This window comes from Seriola aureovittata, chromosome 6 (genome assembly GCF_021018895.1).
Source record: "Seriola aureovittata isolate HTS-2021-v1 ecotype China chromosome 6, ASM2101889v1, whole genome shotgun sequence".
NCBI lineage: Eukaryota > Metazoa > Chordata > Actinopteri > Carangiformes > Carangidae > Seriola > Seriola aureovittata.
In genome coordinates this window covers 18842975-18866683 of record NC_079369.1, presented here as the reverse complement: position 1 = coordinate 18866683, position 23709 = coordinate 18842975, and the positions used below count along the sequence as shown (strand labels likewise).

At 41.9% G+C, this 23709-nt stretch overlaps 1 protein-coding gene across 3 annotated transcripts in view; it reads left to right on the top strand.

The window, feature by feature from the left end:
* Positions 1-23709, top strand: part of ano8b (anoctamin 8b) — a 37041-nt gene that overhangs the window by 3161 nt on the left and 10171 nt on the right. The window contains exons 1-13 of one of the 3 annotated variants that reach the window (XM_056378827.1): positions 11881-12196; positions 15335-15445; positions 16597-16729; positions 20522-20660; positions 20756-20852; positions 21150-21266; positions 21457-21584; positions 21696-21857; positions 22008-22160; positions 22404-22530; positions 22755-22810; positions 22928-23002; positions 23162-23296. In XM_056378827.1, coding sequence (XP_056234802.1) covers positions 12130-12196; positions 15335-15445; positions 16597-16729; positions 20522-20660; positions 20756-20852; positions 21150-21266; positions 21457-21584; positions 21696-21857; positions 22008-22160; positions 22404-22530; positions 22755-22810; positions 22928-23002; positions 23162-23296 — 1500 coding nt within the window. In that variant the 5' untranslated portion in view covers positions 11881-12129. Of the gene's footprint in view, positions 1-11880; positions 12197-15334; positions 15446-16596; positions 16730-20521; positions 20661-20755; positions 20853-21149; positions 21267-21456; positions 21585-21695; positions 21858-22007; positions 22161-22403; positions 22531-22754; positions 22811-22927; positions 23003-23161; positions 23297-23709 lie in introns of those variants that run through there. The other 2 variants (XM_056378826.1, XM_056378828.1) reach the window with 2 other exon arrangements.

Sequence of the window (23709 nt, the reverse complement as noted above, 5' to 3'; positions counted from 1 at the left end):
TGCTACAGAATACCAATTAGGTTTCACTGCATGAAACATAAAAGAGTCAGCAGGCTTTGCATCTAAAGTCAGTCTAAAACTGTAGTTTCAAACCCTTTTGACACCCCTGTTCTGATCTGAAAGTGCGAGTCTGTTCTGAGACAGCGGTGAGATCTGAAGGGTCCATTTTTATCTATGTAAACTTATTTAAGTCCATCCTTGATGCTTGGCATTAATAAATGCACTCTACAGTCTGCAAAATGCATGAGAAAAATGTATTAAGCAGGGATCTGCACTCATCCATAGACTCTTGGCCAGGACTCTGCTCTCTCGCTCGTACTGCCTCTTAAGCAAGTAGAATACCTCAGCTTTGGTTCAGACAGATTTAGTCAGGTTCAGTGTCACACAGGTTGCTTTAAATACAGCAGTGTAAGGACAGTGATGAGAGGAAAGAGCATAACACTGAACTTTGTAAAAGAAGAGATCATTTTTTTTGCAGCACCAGACAGATTGAGCCATTGGTTTTCTGCCCTCCCACGGCTTCATAAATGAAGGGGCTGATGAATGTAATGCAGTATGATATAATGACAGCAGTGTGTTGTGCCTAATGACTCTGAACTCAATGTCTCTCTCTCTCTTGCTCGCTCTCTCTCTCTCTCTCTCTCTCTCTGGATCTCTTTGGATCTCACTCTTATTCATTGCATGCTCCACAGAGATATATTTCCTTCTCTCCTTCTCGTCCTCCGTCTAGAATGAGTGCTGAGCTTCACACTAGCTGCATTACTGATTGAGGAAAATCGCCTCATTGTGGGGTGACCTTGCTCTCAGTAATATCGGGGCTTTATGAACCTCACCTGATCGGTCAAACGCACAACTGACTGATTACTTTGGTAACCTGCCTTTGATGGGGGATGACATTTCATGCTAGACTTAGGGAGACCATCAGGTTATAAAATTAAGTGGCCGACTCTTTACTGTCATAACACTTAATATTTATTATGAGCTACTTGGTTTGAAATTGAGAACATTACAGTGAAGTAGGTGCTGGACAGATGGAGGTAAACACTGCAGTTATTGCTGCAATCATTTTCATTGATTTGCTGGTGGTGATATTTGTGCGGTTGGTGCTCGTTTCATAATCTATTTGTGGGCATAGTGGCATTGTTTTGCTCATGCTAACTACCCAACCTGATGTTTTTGCTGCAATAAACATAAGGGTTATCATATCATGTTGCTGCGGTGATTAAGGATGCACTGATCCAGTACGCCAGAGCAGAATTAACGCCAATTCGATCTTATAAACCGGATTAAGTAGCAACCATAAACGATCAATCACGATCAACAATCATTCAGTTATGGTGGGGGGTTGACTCAGTTATTAGCGCCACAGCGGTCTCTGGCCAAAAGGTTGGAGCACAGAGTTGCCGTCGTGTGTTTAGTCAGTAGATTAGTAGGTTAGAAGTATGTCTTGCATAAAATAAATTCTAAAACAAACAGAGCAACCCAATTTATATCCGTTTAGTGACGGCTCTGTGTGGCTGCACAGCTGTGCCTTTTTTTTTTTTTCACCTGATTTCTTGCTGGCTTGGTTTTCCACATGCAGTGCTGTCAGACACATTCAGGGGATTGCACCGTTGCTGTAACTATGCAGCTGTGTTTGCCTATGTCCACAACCATTGGATGAGGGATGTTTTAGGAAGTTCCAAACACTCCCTGAGTTGTGATAAACCATCTGTCTTGCAAGTGGTGATTCACTTGTCCTAGATTCTCAAGTTTTTAATGGCTTAATCATATCACCCATAATGCCTCTTTGCCTCTAGCCAACCATCTTCTAAATCCCCATTCAAACCCTCTGGAAGTTTACACTTTTCCATTTATAGCCATGAAGATTATCAAACTGTAAGCAAAAAATGATAATGCACACTCCAGAGCTTAATGCATTCCAAGCACAGAGAGAGAGAGAGAGAGAAGAGAGAGAGAGAGAGAGAGAGAGAGAGAGAGAGAGAGAGAGAGAGAGAGAGAGAGAGAGAGGAGAGAGAGAGAGAGAGAGAGAGAGAGAGAGAGAGAGAGAGAGAGAGAGAGAGAGAGAGAGAGAGAGAGAGAGAGAGAGAGAGAGAGAGAGAGAGAGAGAGAGAGAGAGAGAGAGAGAGCTCCTGGTGTTGCCTGTCTCCAGCCTTGTGTGGAAGCAGTGACATGTCGCAGAGACCTTATCGCTGAGTTAAGGCTCCTTTCTCTGGGATCAAAGCGGAGTCAATAACCAGCCTCCTCCAGTGTGCAACTGATATTGCATTCCTGAGGGGAAAAAGTAGGATTGAAGTGTATTCGGTCACCCTGTCCTTAATACTCTTTGACTGTACTGACTAGGCCTGGATTTGGTTTCTTTTTTTTTTTCTTTTTTTTTTTTTTTGGCAGTTGCTAAGCAAAGCCAGGAGAAATACAATGACCATGGTGAAGAATGCTGTTTTTAGCCTCAGTCGTAGGGAACTGCTCCACATTAGCCACTCTGCAGCCTCCAGAGAAGGCTAAAGGGCTATGAAAGTGTAAGGTACAACACATGGGGGAGAAAAGCTCTTTCTCCTGCAGCTAATAACTTGACATATCATCCATGTCAGTGTTAGCACAGAGCCAGTCAATGATAAGCAAGGGAGTTTTAAACCACCGCCTGTCTCTAATGTAGGTCTTCGTCCTCTCTATCATCCTTGTTTTCCTTCTTACAACCCTCCTGTGACTTGTTTTGTTGAGCCTGTATACTTTTAGATTTGTTGGGTAGGTAGAGAGGTGCAATCAGTCCTCATCATCTCCTCCTTATTACCCTCTTTAGCAGGCTGAATGGCAAAGTTACTCCTTAGTAGAAAGCAGCATGATCTGTTTGTTCGCAGTAATGCACACTCAAAAATGCTGCAGTGCACTCTGGATTTCTCTGATGATGACAACATATCTCAGGAGTTACTCCTCTATCGCTTTTCTCATTTAGCTATTTTTCACCCTCTTTGTCCTGCATGGCTCTGTGCTTTTATTTTGTTTGGTAAAAGTGAATCACAGGAAGGGAGCTTGTTAAGTATATATGAGAAACAAAATAAATACAGGTAGTGGAACTGATCATAGTCTACTGCTTTTGTGAGATCTGTGTTGGAGAGCTTTAGCACTACTTATGACTTTAAGTTAGTTTAAAATATCCCTCCAATTTTTATATTATTAAAGCAATCCAGTGTCAAAAATATTCAGGATTAGCCCCTTTTTACTATCCAGTTTCGCTCTTTTATTTATGAAGCTGTGTCATGTTTAAACTGAGTGAACTGTTCAAACCCAAAACGCCACGTTTTTATAGCTTCAAAATTCTCTCAAAAGTAGATTTTCTTATTGTTTTCTACATCATTTTCTACATCATTTTCTACACATTTCCCGTAAATTCAGTGTGACATATTTGGTATCCTGGAAAACGTTGGGATGTTCACCAGAATTTAAAACAAAGTTCTGTGGGTTTAAACAAAGTCTGGCTGGAGTGTGTATTGGCTGACCCCAACCTTAACCCTAACCACTGGTTTGAAGAGCCTGCAGAGGTAGTTTTCAGTTTTCCCGCTTCTCCTTTTTGTTGAGTTTTGGCTTGCGTCTTTTGTTCCTAGTCTGAAAAGCTCCGTCAGATTCCGTCTCCTCTCTTTTGATAACAATTTGAATGTGGTGAGAGTCTGTCCACAGCTCGGGGGGAACATTCTGTTCCAGCTCATATATATTTGCACATCGCCAATGTTGACTGATGAAAACCTACAACACTAAAATACAGGCCTTTACTGCGGATTCCTTCTCATATATTTTCTCTGCCTTAACCCCCCGTTTTTTTTTCTCCTTGCCTTTTCATTTACCGCACAGTCCACACCGTCACGTGTAAAAGAACATATACTATACACTATATACTATATACTATGTGTCATCTACATCACCAGGTCTGTTTTGTTAGCTGCACACCTTTTGTCAGTTGGTCAGAAAATCATGACTCTGGTTTTCTGTGTTATTCTTGCCGCAGCTTTTACTCCGGCTCCTTCCCCTTGGCAAAGTGCTATGAGAGGGCTGAGCAGTGTTTCTGATGATGCCTGAGGAAAATTGGCTGTCAAGGAAAATAAACCGCATTGCCACTGCTGTAACACCCATATTTGCATTTGAGAGAGAAATATCTCCAGTTTTTCACTTTCCTCCTGATCTGTGTTCATTGAAGCATAAGAGTCAACAGCCTGTTGTTTGCATGAAGGTCTTTGACTTTGGGTGTCTCCATTCACAAAGAGAAGAGTAATTAATTTTTGCCGCTTTGGCGACACCAACGTAAAGATGCAGTGGCTCTGAAAAAACTGTAAAATCAGTTCCTCCAATTGGGTTGAATTTACTCAGACCTGCATTCATTTCAGATTAATCAGTCATTGTATGTTTTAATAAAATACCTATGTTACACTTTCTATACTGCTTCTGCTACTTGAGCTTGAAATGTATTTTTGCAGATTTTGATCTCATTTCATTTTGTTACCTTACCAAGATTTCTCTGTAGAATCTCCGGAGCTAAACAAATCGGGATGAAATGATGCATTGATCCTCCTCAAGTTTCTTTTTTTGAAAGGCATTGATGAATTGAAACAGACTAATTAGTTAATAAATATCTTCCTCTGCATGTCATTGAGCAGGAAAGGAAATGGGAGGAACGTTTTAGTAATGCACAATAATCACTGGTTCCTCTGGGCATTGATCTGACTCGGAGCCTCCCTCCCATCTTTCCTGCACAGGAATAGAATATCATACCACTGTACAGATTGGCTAGTCCAAAGCCATCGGACTGACTGACTCACTGCAAAATTCACTCTTCTTTTATCCTTTCTTCAACAATTGCCATAGTGCCCAGTTTAATTTTGGATATGAGTAGAAAAACCCAGTTTGCCTGATGTTTATTGTCTCACCACACTACAGTGCCATATTGTGATGAATATGATTATGAAAAACCTCCTGAGACACTGGCACTGGAGCCCCTCAATTTTGATGAAAGCATTCTTGTTCCTATATTTCTTGCCATAATTCAATTAACCTCCACTAAATAGTTGTGAGCACAACTTCCCTAGACAAAGGGCTGAGTCTGTCTGAAATGATTGCTAGGTTTGAGCCTGGCACAGTCAGTCGGATGTACAGTAACAGGCCTACATTAGATGCTAATGCTCTCTGTTAAAGCTGCTTAAAAATGTATGAGTCTGTTTTCTCTGAATGCCTGATTTGGTCGGTCCTCCATGTGACCCTCTGTGTGCTCTGTATAAGAAAAACACTTGTGTCATAGCGATTCAATTTGCATTATAGTGCAGCGGGCCGTCCTCTCTGCCTTTAGGTCAAACTAAAACTAAAGTTTAAGTCTGTTGCGTATTTGCTTTCTTGCCAAATGAGTTGAATGATCTTGTCCGTGTGCTCAATGTGAAGCTGCAGCCAGTAGTCAGTTAGCTTAGCCTAGCAGAAAGACTGGAAACGTTGGGAAACGGCTATCATGGTTCTCACCAAAGGTAACGAAGTCTGCCTACCAGCATCTGTAAAGCTCACTACCGGAGTGGTAGTAGTAGAGTGTTATCAGATTGCTCAATGAACTCTTGGTGTGAAAGTGATTAAGTGCATTTCCCAAAATGTCAAACTCTTCCTTTAAGACATTACCGTTGGCACTTTTTTAAAAGTGTTTGACCATGCTGCCTCAAAGCTATCAAACGTTTTCAAAAATGCTATGCCACTGCATTGACCTCAAGCGTGGTCCAGACAACACAGAAATGACCACTTGTGTGTGTTCACATTGTTGCTGTGTGTAATCCAGGTCCCTTTGTTCCATGTGATCATCAGAAAATCCTCTCTCCACTTTGGCAGTAGCCCACTGCTCAACAAGGAGGTCTGTTCACTCCACAAAGGCTGCTATTCACTCCACCATATTCATCATCACCACTCGCTTATTCATAATCCCCCACCCCCCCCAAAAGCTTTGACAATGCTCAATTCAGCCAGTTAGATAACCAGTCTGTGGTTGTCTGAAGGAGTAGTCTGCATCGACCAGGCATGAAAGGATTCAACACTGGCTTCCGTTCATAATTATTACCTGACTGAAAAGCACACAGCATCATTTTCCTCCTTTAACCCCAGCTTTATAGCAGATATGACAGCTGAATCCCTGCTTCTCACCCAAATTAACCAGCTAACCCACAATGAACTACCGATTAGCCTAGTTGGCAGAAAGAAAGCGAGAGTGAGAAATGAAGGAGGCAGATTTAGCGAGAGTAAGTGTGCAGCAGAGACAAAAAGTGATGTAAAAGAGTGAAAGAAGAACGTACGGGGAAAAGTCATACTTCAACTATTCTGCTGTGTGAACGCTGTGGTCCTTTTTCTTCCCACATAGTCTTGCCTCGTCCCTCTCTTGGCTCGGAGCCACGGGCGGCTCCGGTGTCACATGTAATCTTTGTTATTTTGAAGCCAAGGACGAGTCTCTATTATCCTCCCTGCGCCTGTTAATGAGGAAACCAGAGTTCTGACATCCACCAGCATTGACATCTTCATCCCATTTGTCACAAAGACAGAACAGACATCTCCTATCTCCCTACTGTGGAAAAAAAAAACACTCCTAATCTCAATTGCATCACATACAGGTTCTCTTATCTCAAAACAGGTCTCCCTAGTAACGTTTTTAGCCAAGCTATTAGCGTGGCTCTAGGGATGGCAGTGTCAGCCGGTCAGTCGGTCCACCACCTTCATCCAGACTCATATCTCAAAACCTGTTCGATGGATTGTCATGATGTTTTGTACAGACATTCACTCAGGTCCCCAGTGGATGAAGCCTGCAGAATCTCCTTTGATTTTACCTTTTTCCTCTGTAGTGCCATATTGAGAGTGACATTTTTGGTTTTCAGTAATATATCTCAACAACAATTTTCAATTTCTCCAATACTTTGGTTAATGACAGGATACCTGCTAAACAAATGACATGGCCTTCTGTTTTGTCTGAGCTGTACTTTGCATTTATGCCACGTTCACTTCATGTCAATCAGATCGTCATTACGAGCATCTGAGTGGGAACAACCGTGCACGCCAACCACCGACTTGTAATTCAGAGTCTGAGATGTGAGGAATTTTCCGGCAGCCACAATATCTGTCAACAAACAGCGGACAACATGGCTGCAGAGCTGCCATCACTAGAAAATTACATCTAATCAAAATCCAACATTAACTCAAATAGTTCAGCTAATTTAAGAGGAGCTGAACTTTGTTTTGTATCTGACTTCACAAAACAGTACAAATATGTAACACCACAAAAGGAGCTAATTTAGGCTAGTCATCCGGTATGACTACAAAGCTAGCAGAGTGGGAAACCATATTGGAATAATATGTTAAACACCCACAAGCTTTGCTAATTAGCTCGTGTAAGGATGGTAACAACCTTAAACTAAGATGATGAACATAAGATTTTACCAGCTGAACATCAACATGCTAACTTAGTCACTGTGAGTATGTTAGCATGCTGATGAGTCACTAACATGGCTTTCTCTTTCTTTTACCGTTCTGAATTAAGAAAACACTTTAGTTGCGTTTGGAGGATTACACTGAAGCTGTCCTGTGTCTGTTATTAATTGGGATGAATGTCATGCTGAGACTGTCTCAGCAGGATTTATTCATGGCCGGAGAAAGAGGTTTGTTAATTAGAAGCAGGCCTGATTACAGCCTGATTGCAATAGGGCTTTGAAACCAACAGGAAACCAGTTGTGATTTCATGCATTTCAAAAATGCAAAACACGGCTAGCATTTGAACCTTGCTGTCTGTAGCTTGTCTTTGAAAGGAAACGCACAGCATATGATTGTTCACGTTTGTTTACCTTCAGTTCTTTCAATGGCAGTATTTACCACTGAAGCATCAGCACTGTGTCGGCCCAGGTTTATTTGTATCACCGTCAAGCATCCCCCCTCTTCTTTCCCTCTGCCTAGTTTGAAGACATCATCCACAGAAGCTACACGAAGATGGCAAATACCTCTTGAGACGGTCTGAGTGAGAGGGAAGAGGAGAGCTGAGAGAGAGATAAAAAAGAAAGCATAGAAAGGAGAGACTGAAAGATTCTGCCCAGGGGGGCTAAAAGAGAGGATTTGGATGAGAGAAAGAGGCAGGGATGGTAGTGGCAAAAAAAAAAAAGATATAAAAAGAGAGAGGGAGAGACTTAGAGGGCCATGGTGTGGAAGAGAGGAGCAGGCTGAGGTGGGAAAAAAAAAAGACAGGAGGAGCGCTCTGATGCAGTGGGAAGACGGGCTTTCATATCATCTGAAACTCCTCTGTTTGTGCAGCTGCCAGTGGGAGAGAAAGATGCAACGTGGAATTGGAGATGTTTGCACCTGATTTGGTGCCTGAATGTATGCAGACTGTGCACAATACCTTGCATTGAGAGGGTGATGTGAGGTGGCCGTTGCGACAAGCAATAAAGTGAGTCAGTGTTTTGGAAGTTGGAGAGAGCAGGAGAGAGGAAGTAAGTGGGAGAAGGAGAAAGGAACAGATAAGAGGAGAGGTGGGTTATATGGTTTGTATTTTTCCCTCAAGACATGTAGGCTGCTGTTGCAGAATCCACAGCTTGATTCACATAATCTTCACAGGTGGAACGGTCTGATTTGGTATTTATTTCAGACGTTTCAGCTGCATGATCTGATGACTCAGTATGCATACTGTTGTCGCCTTTCTATGTACTGTATGTACATTTGTGGTGATGTGCTGTTTCTGTTTGCATATATGTGTGTGTGTGTGTGTGTATATAGCTAGGCGTGGAGTTGGGAACAGCTTTGAACGGGCGCTGTCCGTCAGTAGTGTGTCTGTGTGTGGACTCTGTACAGGACGGAGATGATTCTAATTAAGGAAATTGTTGGGTGTTTGAACCTGATTAGTCTCCATGTCCCACTTACTGATGTAATCGGTCTAATAGGGCCATTTGTTTCATTCACACACTCAGTAGATGTGACGATGGACATGTTTCCTGCCCGTCTTATTGTTTGCGGTCCGCCCTCTGTGTCTGTTGGGAGTTCTGTCCGTCTCTCCTCCTTCTTATTACTTCATGTCTGTCTGTTTGTATCTCTCGGTCTATTAGACTGGCTCAAAAAAAAGTCAAAATTGAAAATGACTCAGTGCTGCGAAGATATAAGTCCTGCTCCAGTCTCCAGCCTCCTAGGAAATACATGCTGCCACCAGGCAAATGTCCTCAGCATCATACCAGTGTGGTAAATGTGCACTGCAGGCCTCAGAAAGTCAGAAAGGGAAACATTTTGTCTCCTGTGTGCAGGCAACTGTTAACAGCTGCTCCACGACAGGCAGCAGAGGAAAAGTATTTTGGTCTTTTTGTTTGTTTTTTACCTGAAGTGAACCTAAGAAAAGATCAGTTCCGCCTTTGCTCTTCCAACTATACACTGCATTCGTGAGTGTGAATCATTTTTTGTTTCACTTTAATGATGTGTGCACACAGTGACCAAGAAAAGGCTTTCATCAGGTGAAGTGATCACCTGATTACACCTGTAATTATAGACCATTGGTGGTGATTCAGGAAACATGATGCTATCTCATGATTGGATATTTGGTTAAACAAACAGGGGAACTTTATACCCAGTTTAAATCCAGGGTTTCTTCCGTGTATAATATTTCATCAAGACCTAGATACTTAAAATACAATCTAATGTCTTACTGTCGCCAATCCTCTGTTCTACAGAAAGTGATGTGTTTTATAACTAGCGAAGCAACAATAGCAGACAGGTGAGATGTGCCGCCCTGTCACTGATTGGCTCCTGTGCAAAACCCTAAAGCAATTACTGCTCATCACTGAAGTGTATATCAGTAAAAAAAAAAAACAACAACCTTGCAGGTCATCACTTTAGCTGTAACATTTTCCTACTGTTGCACACCATACTGCATCAGGCCACTCGTGTTACCACGACTTTCACAGTACAGTATCTTCAGGAATGACATTATGCTGTAGGCCCTGAAGGTCTGTCCTACAGAGTGCTGCCACTCAGTTATAGTTATAGCTGGGTTTTTCTTTGTTTTCTTATCAGTTTGATGAATGAATGTTGAATGAGAAAGTGAATCCATCTACTGTACATGAAGTGGGTAGTTGTCACGTAATAAAGGAAAGGCATAGAAGCTAAAGGCGTCATCTACTTCAGTAGTTGATTCTCATAGATAGACAGCGTTCCCGTATTCAGTAAAGCAGCATACTGTGTGAAGACCTTTTGATTTAAGGTGACTGTAGCAGACAAAATGTGCTTACTAACAATTCATAAATTAACCTGATTCAAAATATGTCTGTTTGGTTTGTTTTCAGTATTATAAACCTCAACTGAAAGTACACGGTACATGCTTACGTAGTCAACAACATCACTGACCTGATTGACATTCCCAGCTACAATATGTATTCTTCAAACTTAAGTCTAAAGATTCAGCAGAAAACTTTAAACAACTTCTACCTGACTGAGTCAAATCTTCAAAGCTGACCCAAAGCTGCTCCAGCCGGGCATAAAGAGCAGCCAGTTATCAAACACACTCACACAGCCAGCAAAGACAGTGAGTGCATCATCAAGTCTTTCCTTAAGTGCCTTTGACCTTCATTTTTAGTGCTTCGCCTGAGTTTCATCACTGACTTACACCCTATTAATCTGCTACTTTTATATCTCCGGCTCGCACACTTGCACATAGACAAATACCTGCACCATCACACACACACACACATGCACACACACGCACACATGCACACACACACATACACACACACACACACACACACACACACACACACACACACACACACATAGTAAACACCCCACAGAAATGCTTCAGAGAGCGACTCAGATCAGAGAAAGACACCCCGCTTGTTACGACAGCCTGGCTGCTGTCTGATAAGCTTTCGCCCTGGAACAGTCGTCTCGCTGTGAAGGCCGTGAGTAATACAGGCTTTATCTGCATCACCCCTACTCCTGGGCCAACCTGCTCTACAGCAACCTGATTTCTGTTACGGGCTTAAAAAGGGCATTCAAACTCAGACCTTTTCAGATTTTTGCCAACATAAACAATATTTGGGATCATTTTCCTGTGTAGCTGCTAGTACATTATATACACAGATATAATGGGCTGTCATTTAAAAGATCGATAAAAGGGGGGAGACTCTTTAAACCTTAAACTTTACTTTAGATCAATCTGTGGAAGAGAGTAAAATGTGTTTACACTGTGAAATCCATCTTGCACTGCATGCACAAATCATCTGGCATGCACTCTTTTCATGGTGAGTACTAATGAGGTAAAATTAGGTAAAAGCCATCAATGCACATTGATTACCCTTGGTAAATCAATGGAGGGGAGATAGAGTAAGGATTGTAACTATGTTACTCAAAACAAAAACAAGGTGCCCTGATATTTTGTGTTTTCACTGAGCTGCAGGTTGCTTATATAGAAAAAAAACCAAACATCTATGATCAATATTTTTTATAATAATAACGACTCACATGGCTACTTGAATGTGAAAGGGGTCATTTGTAGTGACAAACCTACACAGAGTTATCAGCCGACTCTGCAGCTCCCCTCAGCTGTACAGAGCTTTATAGCTTTATTCAGCTCTTTTTGTTTTTGTTTTTGGTTTTCGAGCCTGCGACTTTACTCTTCTGACTCACACAACGTTGTGATCAGTGTCATTTCAATACTTCACTGGAAGCAACAACAGCCTTTTCCATGGAAGCTGAGAAGGGTTTGTTTGTGCAGTGCAAAAACACAGACATGGAGACACAAACCTGACGCCTAATCTGTGCAGAGACACCTTGATGGGCGATGTATGAATTGCTTTTATTTTCAACAACACAACAAACACAACAAATGCATGCAAACGGTCAGTATTGGGGCTTATAAATTGAAGTATTGTGAAAGTGTTTAAACCAATCTGCTGGCTGTTCCAGGAGTGTGTTTGTGTGTGTGTGTGTTGCCCTCAGCAAAGAATACAGGACTCATTAGAATTGCTGTCATGTCGCAGCACTGCCTGCAGCATTTCATCCGAAGCACAGTGGAGCGGGCAGTCAGATTTCAGTATCCAGAAGTACCACTCGAGATTAAAAAGTCAAAAATACCTTTTTCTGTTTCCCGTTTGACGTGTTGCGATGATTGAAAATGTTCTTCAGAGGGGAAGGGCAGTGTGGAACCAGATAAAGTTGTCACAACCTGTTTGTAAGTACTGAAGAGACCTCCTTTAAATAGTAATGCTACATCCAAGTCAAGTTCTGTTTGCAGCTGCGACATGTTTTGAGTCGTCTTGACAGAAAATATCATCTTCAGCAAAATACTGTATGTTGATGGTTGAGTTTTAAGGAAAGGTTGACAAGTCCTTAGATACAGTATACTGGGTAAGTCTTTTGTTGTGCTGGTGTTGTCTCTGTATCTGTTATTTTTACTTTATTTATATAGAACATTTTAGGTGCAAACCTTGGTGCTTTCCACGGCAGACATGGGGAACAAAAAGAGCAAGATGAGCAAATAAAAAGTGCAATATTTGAAGGTAAAATAATGTTCAAATATGATTCTAAAAGAGCATATGAAAGTGATAGATATGGAGGGAATACGGTTATAAATTGCATAAAAAAGAGCAGAATTATAACAAAGCAGTAATGCATGTCTAATAAATAAAGACATTAAGAGAAGATACTAAAACACTGTCATGATGACTTTTGTGCAACAAAAAACAATTTGGCAACTCCTTTTAAAAAAAAAAAAAAAAAAAAAAGGAAATATGATGCTGCATTACTTGACTTTTATCAGATAATAAAGTTGTGTTGGTGAATGTGTTATCATTCAGCACCTCCAGCAAACATGAAGCAACATTTGCATTAATTTTATTCAATTGTATTTCTGGCCACCTGATAAATGAAAACTAAATATTCCCTCTCCTTTTTAGCTGTTTTGGTCTCAAGCAACTCCTGAGGAAAATATCAACTAAATGTTTCACTAGGTTCACTAGCTGGTCGCTGACTTCGTCTGTCGGCCGTTTGGCGCCGGACAGGCAGCTTCGACAGGGTATGTTACAACTTTTTTACCTGAAAACAGCAGAACACCAACAGACCATCCATCCAACTACAGGGCTCTGTAAAGCTGAAGGGAACTACAGAGTTGGGGAAAAAAATCTGTGTTCATCACTGCTAATGACCATCTTCAATCACGCTCAATAATTTTCTCCATTGGTTACATAAATATCAGTTCATGCTGCTTTAAAAACAGAGACTCAGCCCATCTGGAGGACTGGTGCGATATCACTTATGAAATATTTGTAATGGAAAGAATTACTTCCTCCATGAGGCTTCAGCAAACCAAATTTGAGAACATCTGGAAGGAATGGAAAATGTATATTTCCCTGAAATGCCCTTTTTTGTTTAAGCTTGTTTATTTAATTCTTTTATCTATTTATTTATTTATTTCTATTAAGGTTTTTTTTTTATCACAATGGAACACACCCTGTTTTCTTGTTCTGTTCATTTTTATAATTACATTGAAAAAAAGAAGAACTTGAAACGACTGATCACTCTGTAAAAGGGGAATTAACAGTGGAGACTGTGCACTGTTGCTGTCACGTGATTCCAAATAAGGGAAACAAACAAAAAAAACAGACTCTGCCAACAGACATTATTTTTTATAAAAATAAGCCCAAGTGCAAAAAAACACTGACTTGAATTTGTTGGCTCAGAGACTGTGCTTCAGCTTTATGTTGCATGTTGGTGCTTTGGTGTGCATGTACATACATAATGTCAACATGGAAACCAATAATGTTCTGTGAAAAGGACCAGCAGGCCTATTTCTGAGAAATCTTCGCTCTGTCCCTCTCTGTCGCCGCTGTGCTTCCAGGAAGTAGAGGGACACACTGGTGGTTTTTATGTGACAAGTGTTTATTGGCTCCACAGAACATAGATGCAGGGTGATTTACAGCATCATGCTAGCAGTGCTGACATCATGGTTAAATTTACAGCCCGCCATGGCTTTGACCTTCGTGAGTGTGCATGTTTGTGTGCATTCACTTTTGTAACCATGTAAGCAACACAGTTGGATCGACAGTAGGGTCACGTGTAAAAATAATATGTAGCCTTTAAAATTTGGTTTTGTGTCTCTTGCTTGTGCTCATAGAGATCCAACATTTTCTACTGCTCTCAAATATGTAGACATAAACAAATAGTATATCCTTTTGATGAATGTTTTGATGCTACAGTAAATGTGCCTGTGTGGTATCTCCGGAAAGTGCCCCACTTTCTGCCTCCTCTGACGTGCCACGCCTCAGCGATCACAGGCCTGTTGTGGGACAGCCATCCTCTCAGGGCGGCTGTCATTATCATTCAGGACCCAGGAAACACTTCTTACAAACTGTCCTCTGACAGCTGAACAGGGTCCGACGCTTACACTGGTTACAGAATCACTCGGTCCTGTTTGAACTATTGGCACTGCTGCTTTTCTGAAGTACATATCAGTGGGAATATGAGACTGAAGAGGGTCAGTGACAGATGAATGAGGTGTGAAGATAAGAGTCCATTTGATCCTGGAGGCAGAAAATGGATTTGTCTTAAAAAATAGAATTTTTTCCATGACGTATCAGTATCCGACCCGAGAGGACATACAGTATATACCATGTATTATTTACCTTCAGTCTGCTGCATTAAGGCCGACTGTTATAATGTCACATTACTGTTTGGCTTCAGTGCAGCTATTTTTGGAGTGCTGTTGACTTCAGGAATAGAGACAAGGTAATTCTACACAGGCGCTGACTGCACGGCTGTTTATTCAGCAGAGTTGAAACTTTTACCTATTGTGCCATGAAACCTGAAGAGTGATCTTTTATTATTGAAGGCTTGTATGTGAGCGCCCCTGAGGCTCAGGACACAGCACAACACGCTGAAATACCTGCAGTAACGTGTTGAGTTGATTGAGACGAGTGTGTGTGTGTGTGTGTGTGTGTGTGTGTGTGTGTGTGTGTGTGTGTTTGTGTGTGTGTGTGTGTGTGGCAGTTCAGACAGTGTGGAAAATGTGTGGCTTCTGGCCTTGGCAGGGCAGGATTAGTTCTGTCTTGTGTTGAGAGGTGAAGGGGCGTGACATTTAAATCTGTCTCATCGAGAAGGACGACTTTGTGTGTGCGTGTGTGTGTGTGTGTGTGTGTGTGTGTGTGTGTGTTGGGGCAGCAGGGGTAAGACTTTTGGAGGGGGGGGTTGTCGAAAATGTTAGAAATGTCATTGCTCCTTATACTGTTTCACTTTGAAAAGGTGACACTCTTTCTGTCTGTCTCTGTCTCTCTCTCTGTCTCTCTCTCTCTCTCTCTCGCTCTCTGTCTTTCAGATAAGTTGTTTGGAAAACGGCTGCTGCAGGCTGGAAGACACATCATGTCTCATAAGTCTTGGATGAAAACGGTGCCCACAGAGAACTGTGATGTCCTCATGACTTTTGCAGGTCAAGCACTCAACACACAAACACACACGTTTCTATATGTGAGGACGTCACTCACATCCCTAGTCCTTAATCCCAACCTTAACAATTATAACAACATGCCTAAGGTCAACCCTTACTACAACCTAATGTGCTAATTCATTAATGTGCTTATTGTTTTGACTTTCAAGTGTGAATATCTGATGATTTTCTTGCTCTTCTAAGATGTTAAACTAAATATGTTTGGGTTTTGGACTCTTGGTTGGACGAAACAAAAAAAAATGATAAAATTGATTAATTGAAAAAAGAATTCATTGATGAATCAATAGAAATAATGCATCGCTAGAAAAAAATGCAAATCACAATTTGCCAGAGCCCAAGGAGCCACATTCAAATACGTTTGTTTTGTCCAACTAACAGTCCAAAACCTAAAGTTAATCAGTGTACTTTCTTTTCTATTTAGAAAAGAAAACAGCAAATTCTCACAACCGGGAAGCTGGAGCCAGCAAACGTTGGGCATTCTTGCTTGAAGAGTGACTCAAACAATTAACAAAATGGCTGCAGAATAATTTTCCTATCGACTGACTGTTTCAGTGCTTGCAAACGCTAACGCTAAATCTTGGCCCTCAAACCGCCCTGTAAAGAAGCGAGGACAGGCTGTAATGTCCAAACTTTCCAGTATCTTCACTCTTAAGGTCTAAATGTTGTTCGTTAGAAACTTAGAGAACACTCATGCAGACGCATTTAAGATTATACAGTTAAACACATATTGTACCTTTTGTTTCCAGAATTACTAGGAAGAAAGCAATAATCTTTTATTCAGTCTTTCAAACCCCAAAACAAAACTGAGCAGCAGAGAAAGTTTTCAGCCTTTCTCTGCTGCAGAATGAATCAATAGTTATACACTGTTGATTATGATATTAATGTTGATGATATTCAACTTTCTTAGCCATGGCCTAGAGATTAGAGTAGCAGTCCTCTGATCAGCTCCTCTGAACCAGTTAAGAAAGCAGAGAAGAAAAGTCAGTCTCAAGCGTTTGAGTGTGACACTTCACCTCCAGCTGCTGCTCAGGAATAAACAACACAAGACTGTGGGAGTACTCGGCAGCTCCAGCGTACAGTGATGCGTGGGTATGGTTGAAAAATGTGTTTTTATTTTTTATTTCCTGCCACAGACACTACAGATGACCACACGTTGCTATGGCTACTGAACCACATCCGGCTGGGAATCCCAGAGCTCATCATCCAAATTCGACATCATAAGCACACACGGGTCTACGCGTTCTTCGTCACTGCTACATATGAAAAGTAAGAAATCTGCCCAGACTGTTGACAGTTATTTCATTCATTCATCTATCTGCCATTTATTTTTGTGAGTTAAAGATGTTCATCACAGTTTCCCAGAGCACAGGCGGGGACATCTTCAGATGTCTTGTTTTGTCTGATTACCAGTCCAAAATACTCGATAGATAGAGAAGCAGCAAATCCTTTCATTTAAGAAGATGGAACAAGTAAATGTTTTATTTACCTGATAAATTATTTAAACCGACAATTATTCAATCAATATTGCTCTAACCGACAGTGAGAGATATGAGAATGGAATCAATGTTTTCATTTCCCAAAATGAAATTCTAAAATGATAAAAAAAAATATTCCCCAAATGTATGAAGATACTTCATTTTGATGGCTCGTGTTATCCCTGTCAGCTGAACACGTCCTAGAGCGTGATTTCTACTTTGGTCCCATGACCTTTTCCAGGTGGCGCTGTTCCTGCTGTGTTTACTGTAGTCGTGTGAATGAATCATCCTGTCACCCTGGACAGAAAACAGGCAGGAAGTTACAGCTGTAACTTTCCTCCACAGAGACAGGAAATGAATAAACTGGGTAATGAATAATGCAGTATATCACTTCCTCGAGTAGTTTGAGGTTGTACTTATTTTTAAATGCTACCACTGGAGTTACAAAAATATCCCTGTTGTTCTTTGCTGGTGTAAAATTGTACCTTCATTTATCATGGTTTTATATTTAGCTGCAGCTATAGTGGGCACAGCAGTTTAGCTCATACACAGTGACCCATTAGTGAAGTTGCCATGATGCCTGGTGTATCAGCACCACTGCTCTGCTTCTGGCTGCTGTGCTGCAGGTTATTTAAAGTTTTGCAGAGGGTCGGAGTCAGGCTAAACAGTATGGATTGTATTCGCTCTGATTATGCTACCCAGCCATTGTCTCTTGTTTTGAAAAAAATCCCCAGGGGAACTGGGGACGAGCCCAGGGTCATTTTAATCTCAGCGATGACTTTGGTGTATAAATACTGAGAAATACAATCCAGCAGATCGGGGTAGCACTCGTTGTTCCATACTGTATTTCACCACTTGACAAATGTTGAGTCCTCTCTGCTGACTGTGCATTTAGCTCGAAAAAAAAAAGAGTCTTGACCAAACCTTTTAATAGAATAGAAATGGCCAGATGGCCAGAAGGAAAGACAAAAGAAACAGGGGGAGTGACAGAGAAAGAGAAGGATGAGGACGGGAAAGTAAAAGGAAGGAGTGAGGAGAGGTGATGTGGTGGGAGGATGGAGAAAGTGCTTTCTGAAAGTGTGCTACTAGATTTTTAAAGAAATGCTCAAGGAAAAATGATTCCTGTGTGAAACGAGGCACAACCCCCCCCCCACACACACACACACCTACTGTTGGATAGGTTGACCTACATTTTACGTGATAGAAAAGATAAGCCAGAAAGTATTCCGTCCACTCACCGTGGATAGTCGTTCCCTTTGCCTACTGAAGCAGTGAGAGTTTTTTAGCTGTGTGAGAATACCAGGGCTCCAGGTGCGTCACCCTCCGTATGCAGGCTTGTGTTTTTATCATGATATCATCTGAAGCAGCATTGTTCTCTCCCCTATGTGCTTGTTTTGAAAGAGATCAGTAACCAGCGCCGAAATTCTGTGCTGTGAGAGGGGTATGAGACCAGCATCGGAACAGCTGGAGACATGGGTTCAGAGATGTTTTGTGTTTTATTTTCAGAATGGCTCCAATTGTTGCTTTGAAAACAACTTGAGCAGGAAGCACAGTTTTGGCAATTAGCATACTCGGTGTGACAGCCTCTTTTTCTTACCTGATATCCAACCCATTACTCATTCCTCAGCTCTGACTGGGCACTTTACAGCATGTCGTCCTGTTCTGCTGAGTTTCTACATTACACCTGATAGATACTTGCTAAATTAGCATAAACCTTATGTGCAGCGTTCCCCCTCAGCAATATTCTGTTCTCTTATAAGGTTAGCTTTGTCCGCACATTGCCTTTGCCTGCATCTTTAAATTAAGACTCCTGATATTTGGAAAGAGAGTGTAAAAAGCAATAAAGGTTTTGATTCAATAAAAAAAAGGGGGGGGATCTCATTAAGATTCTTGGCAGCAGCAGGAGCTGCACACCTCTGAAGGGCCTTGTAGTTATTGGCTTAGATTACTAAGCAGTTGGTTTAAATAGATACGGCATTGTTTTTCCTCAGAAAAGGACTTTTATTTTGATAGTGCTGCACACTAAGCAGTATTCAGCGGTGATACAGAAGCTTACACATCGCATTTCTGCTGTAATCCATCATAGTGCTGAACATACTTCACTGTCCTGCTCCTCAAAGTGCCCGGAGCTGCCTGATGGATGGATGTTACAAGCCCACCTAGGCTGACTTCCTGTACGTGTGTGTATAGACTATATATACATGTACATGTGACATAGAGAGAGAGAGAGAAAGACAGAGAGAGAGAGGTGAGCTGTCAGCCTGTAGGGAACAGAGGGCGTGGTGCTGCATTATTACTGCGATTTCAGCACAAAGCCGCTGGGAAGGACAGAAGGAGAGGAGAAAGGAATGATGGGATAAAAGAGGAGGTGGGGTGTGGGGGCTGGGGGCAAAGGAGAGGACTCTGGGAGATAAAAGGATGGAGAGTGAAGGGGGAGGGAAGAGAGACAGGAGGATGGAGAAGGTGGAGGGGAGAGGAGACACAGTGGCTGGAGAGGAGGAGGAGGAGGAAGAGAGGAGACATGGAGGAGGGGTTGATGGGAAATGAGATGATGAGAGAGAGTGATGAGGTTAAGACATTAGAGGAGAGTTGAGCTGACTTAAACACTGTAAGGGTTCATCCATCTCTGCTTTTTTCTGTGGAAAACTGGCCAAATAACTGTCGTAACTTACAGCAGAATGTTTACTACACAGCTAAAATTGAGTTTCGTAGAATTTTGTTCAGCCATACACAATAGGACACAACTAACTATTATTTTAATAATTTTATTTATTTTTTGACAAATTCATAAATAGTTTATTCTATAAAATGTCCAAAAATCTTTCCCAGAGTACAAGGTTACATCTTCAGACTGCTTGTATTGTCCAACCAACACTCCAAAGTTCACCATACATTTTCAGTGATAAAACAGTAAATCCTCACATTTCAATCACATTTGAGAAGTTGGAACAAGAGAATATTTGGCATATTGGTTTCATAAATTACTTAAGAGAATAATCGATCATCAAAATAGCTGTTTATTATTAATGTCAGCATTAAACAAGAAATGTACAAGCCCCTCACATTCAAAGAACAAGATTATTAAAAAATGGATTTTGTACCAAAGATCAACAATTTACACTGGGATAAATAAATTTCTTTACCAGCAGCAGCCCCAAGTAGACCAGAATGCATTGCCTCTACAAGAGATGACCTGAATAATGGGAATGACTGCTTCCTTTTTGTCAGCTGGCAAAATAACTCTTGCTGTTACTATGCAATCACTATCAATACTGCTCTCTCCACCTACATGCTGTAACGCTGTAACTGTCAGCTGAGTGCAGCAGCTTGAGGCACATTATCTGTGGGTTATTGACAATTCTGAGAACCAGTATGTAGGCCAACACTCACTGACGCAAATGTTGTCAAGACAAGTTGAGGTAACGCACAGAAAACTGAACACCTCAGATTGAAGAAGTGTCTTTATTGTCCTCTCTCTCTCTCTCTCTCTCTCTCTCTCTCTCTCTCTCTCTCTCTCTCTCTCTCTCTCTCTCTCTCTCTCTCTCTCTCTCTCTCTCTCTCTCTCTCTCTGTGTGTCCTGCAGTTTGTTGCGAGGAGCTGAGGAGATGGCACTGAGGAAAGCGGTGAAGCCCGAGTTTGGGGGAGGAACGCGAAGCTTCTCCTGTGAGGAGGACTACATCTACGAGAACATTGAAAGCGAGTTGTGCTTCTTCACCTCACAGGTCAGCATGCACGCACACACACACACACACACACACGTATGCAGGTAAACATGCTCTCAAGACCTCACCTGACTCGCGCCTCTTGTTCACCGCAGGAGAGGCAGAGCATCATTAAGTACTGGCTGGACAATCTACGTGCCAAACACGGGGAGGTGCTTCATAATATCAACTTCCTGGAGGGCCAGCCAATTAGTAAGCTCCTTTCTTTTTTTGCTTTATCACAACAGTGTCACTAGACGCCTGGCGATGCTTGTGTTTGTTAAACAGAGGACAGTTCCTGAAGAGCTTTGGAAATAATCCCTCAGTTGGTTTGGGTTTGAAATCCTGAGGAGACGACTGTGATGTATCTCATGGTTTACTGCAGCTGATAGTTTTAGTTTTGTCTTCACATACTGCTCTGTTACCTGTTCCTCTCTGATCTATCTGTGTTTCTCTTTTTGAACAAATTAAATTTACAATAATTCCATCTTGCTTTATTATTCTCTGCAGTCCCAGAGCTGAGCGCGCGAGGTGTGATCCAGCAGGTGTTTCCTCTCCATGAGCAGAGGATCCTCAGTCAGTTGATGAAGTCCTGGGTCCAGGCTGTTTGTGAGAAACAGCCCTTAGGTTGGTACATCAAAACACGAGTGGAGACACACACTAATGTTAATGTAATACTGTTGTACAACCACAAGACATAAGAAGGTGCTTTTGATACAGTTTGAGTGACATACTTCGCACATACAGTCGTTCCATATTTACAACCTTTTATTATAATGTTTGTTTCGAATGATTTTACTCATTCTGATATTTACAGATGATATCTGTGACTACTTTGGGGTGAAGATCGCCATGTATTTTGCCTGGTTGGGGTTCTACACCACCTCTATGTTGTATCCTGCTGTGATCGGCTTTGTGCTGTGGATGCTCACCGAGTCAGATCAGGTGAGAGACTGTTATAGCCTCAAACAGCTTTAATCGCTGACCGCCACCGACAAATCACGTTGCTTGATCATAGTCTTGAGCATCTGTGTTTTTGCGTTTGGGGCCTTCCAGACTAGCCGTGACATCTGCTGTGTGGTGTTTGCGCTGTTCAACGTGGTGTGGGCCACTCTGTTTCTGGAGCGGTGGAAGAGGAGGGGCGCCGAGCTGGCGTACAAATGGGGAACTCTGGACACGCCCGCTGAATCCCTGGAGGAACCACGGCCTCAGTTCCGGGTGAGAGAAACTAAAGCCTCCCGTCCTCCTTTCTTCCCCTCTTCTCTTTCAGGCCCTGTTTATACTTTCTTTGTCTCTCTCTCTTTCTCTCTCTCTCTCTCTCTCTCTCTCTCTCTCTCTCTCTCTCTCTCTCTCTCTCTCTGTCGGCAGGGAGTCAAGCGCTGTAGTCCCATAACAGGATGTGAGGAGTTCTACTATCCTCCGTGGCGGAGGCGTGTCTTCAGGTGGCTGGTCAGCCTGCCCATCTGTATCCTCTGTCTCTGTTTTGTCTTCCTGGTCATGCTCATCTGCTTTGAGCTGCAGGTCAGTCAGCTGTCAGCATCTGTTGTATACCAGTATTTTTGTGGTCGAAAATCTCCTTCTCCATGCATCTGTCCTTATTTAGTGTCAGAAATTTCTTTTGAGGGTGGTTGTAGTGATGCCACAAACCTGTTAAAAGTCAAATTTCTTTGACGGCTGTATGATATAGACTATACAGACAGTGAGTGGAACCTAATGTTAATAAAGCAAGAGAAAACAACCTCACCTGCGATTGTGTCTCCGCAGGAATTTGTGATGGGGATCAAGGAAATGCCCCGGCTAGCTCGCTTCATCCCCAAAATTATGCTAGCTATCACTGTGACCGCATGTGACGAGGTGTACAGGAAAATTGCCTGCTGGCTCAACGACATGGGTAAGAGTCAAGCTCCTGGAGTGATCCAAATCTACATTCACGTTCAGACCAGAGCATGTCTTATAGCAGATAATAAGCAATAAAATTGCAGGTTAACGCTCTTCGTGGATCAGTTGTAATCTCTTGTAAACTCTAATTAGTAATTTACTTTTTAATTTCACAGTGTATTACATTGTTTATGAGTGGGTCTGGAGGTACAATAAGAGATGATTTTTATTCCACAGAAAACTATAGACTCCAGAGTGCCTATGAGAAAAATCTCATCATCAAAATGGTTCTTGTGAGTGAATTTTCATAATATCTAAAATACCCACGTGATTTAGAATCTTATTTTTTTAAACATTTCTTTTCATATCATTTTCTTTTTAATGACACCTGGCATTTCTTTCTCTTGCAGTTTCAGTTTGTAAATTCTTATCTCAGCCTTTTTTACATTGGATTCTACCTCAAAGACATGGAGCGCCTGAAGGAGGTAAGCAACATCCCGGCTCTAATGCCTCAGTGAATCTCCTGGCTTCCAACGTGTGTTGTTGCAGTCTCCCATCCTTATATACTTTGCTCTCTCTGCTTCCATGCATTGATTTCCATAACCATCCATCCACGCATCCATCCATTTGTCCATCTGTGGAAGATGCTGCTGGTGTTGTCTCTGTTAAGGAGTCTGCAGCGGCAGATCCGGGTGAATGTGCTGCCCTCCCTCTTCCTCAAGATCCGGATGCTTGTGGTCTCTGTCCCTTGGTCCTCCAGGGCTTTGCTCAGGTCCAAAGTATGACCCCTGTTCATCCTCTGAGTGGGAGGTCAATGGTCCATTTCTGACCACCCCTGTCATCCCTTTGCATGCCACGTTTGAACCACGCAATGAACTAGCAAACAATAATACTTGTAAAAAAGTATTGTTGTTTGCCTTCTGATTGTCTCTGTCTGGTAAAAGCTCGCAACTGCGAATTTTGGTCTTTTCTGTCGTTGTGAAAACTACATCATTTGGAAACATGGCTTTCACCAGACAGCAGTGACAGAGGAGCTGCTTCATGCATTTATATTTTAAATTGTACGTGGAAGATAATGTCTGATTGTTTAAATGATTGGTGTTTTCATTTCTGACCGACTGAAACCTCACAGCTCATCCTTCCATTTTCCCTCCATTAGGCCCCCTCACCAACATCCTTCCTGGTTAAAATC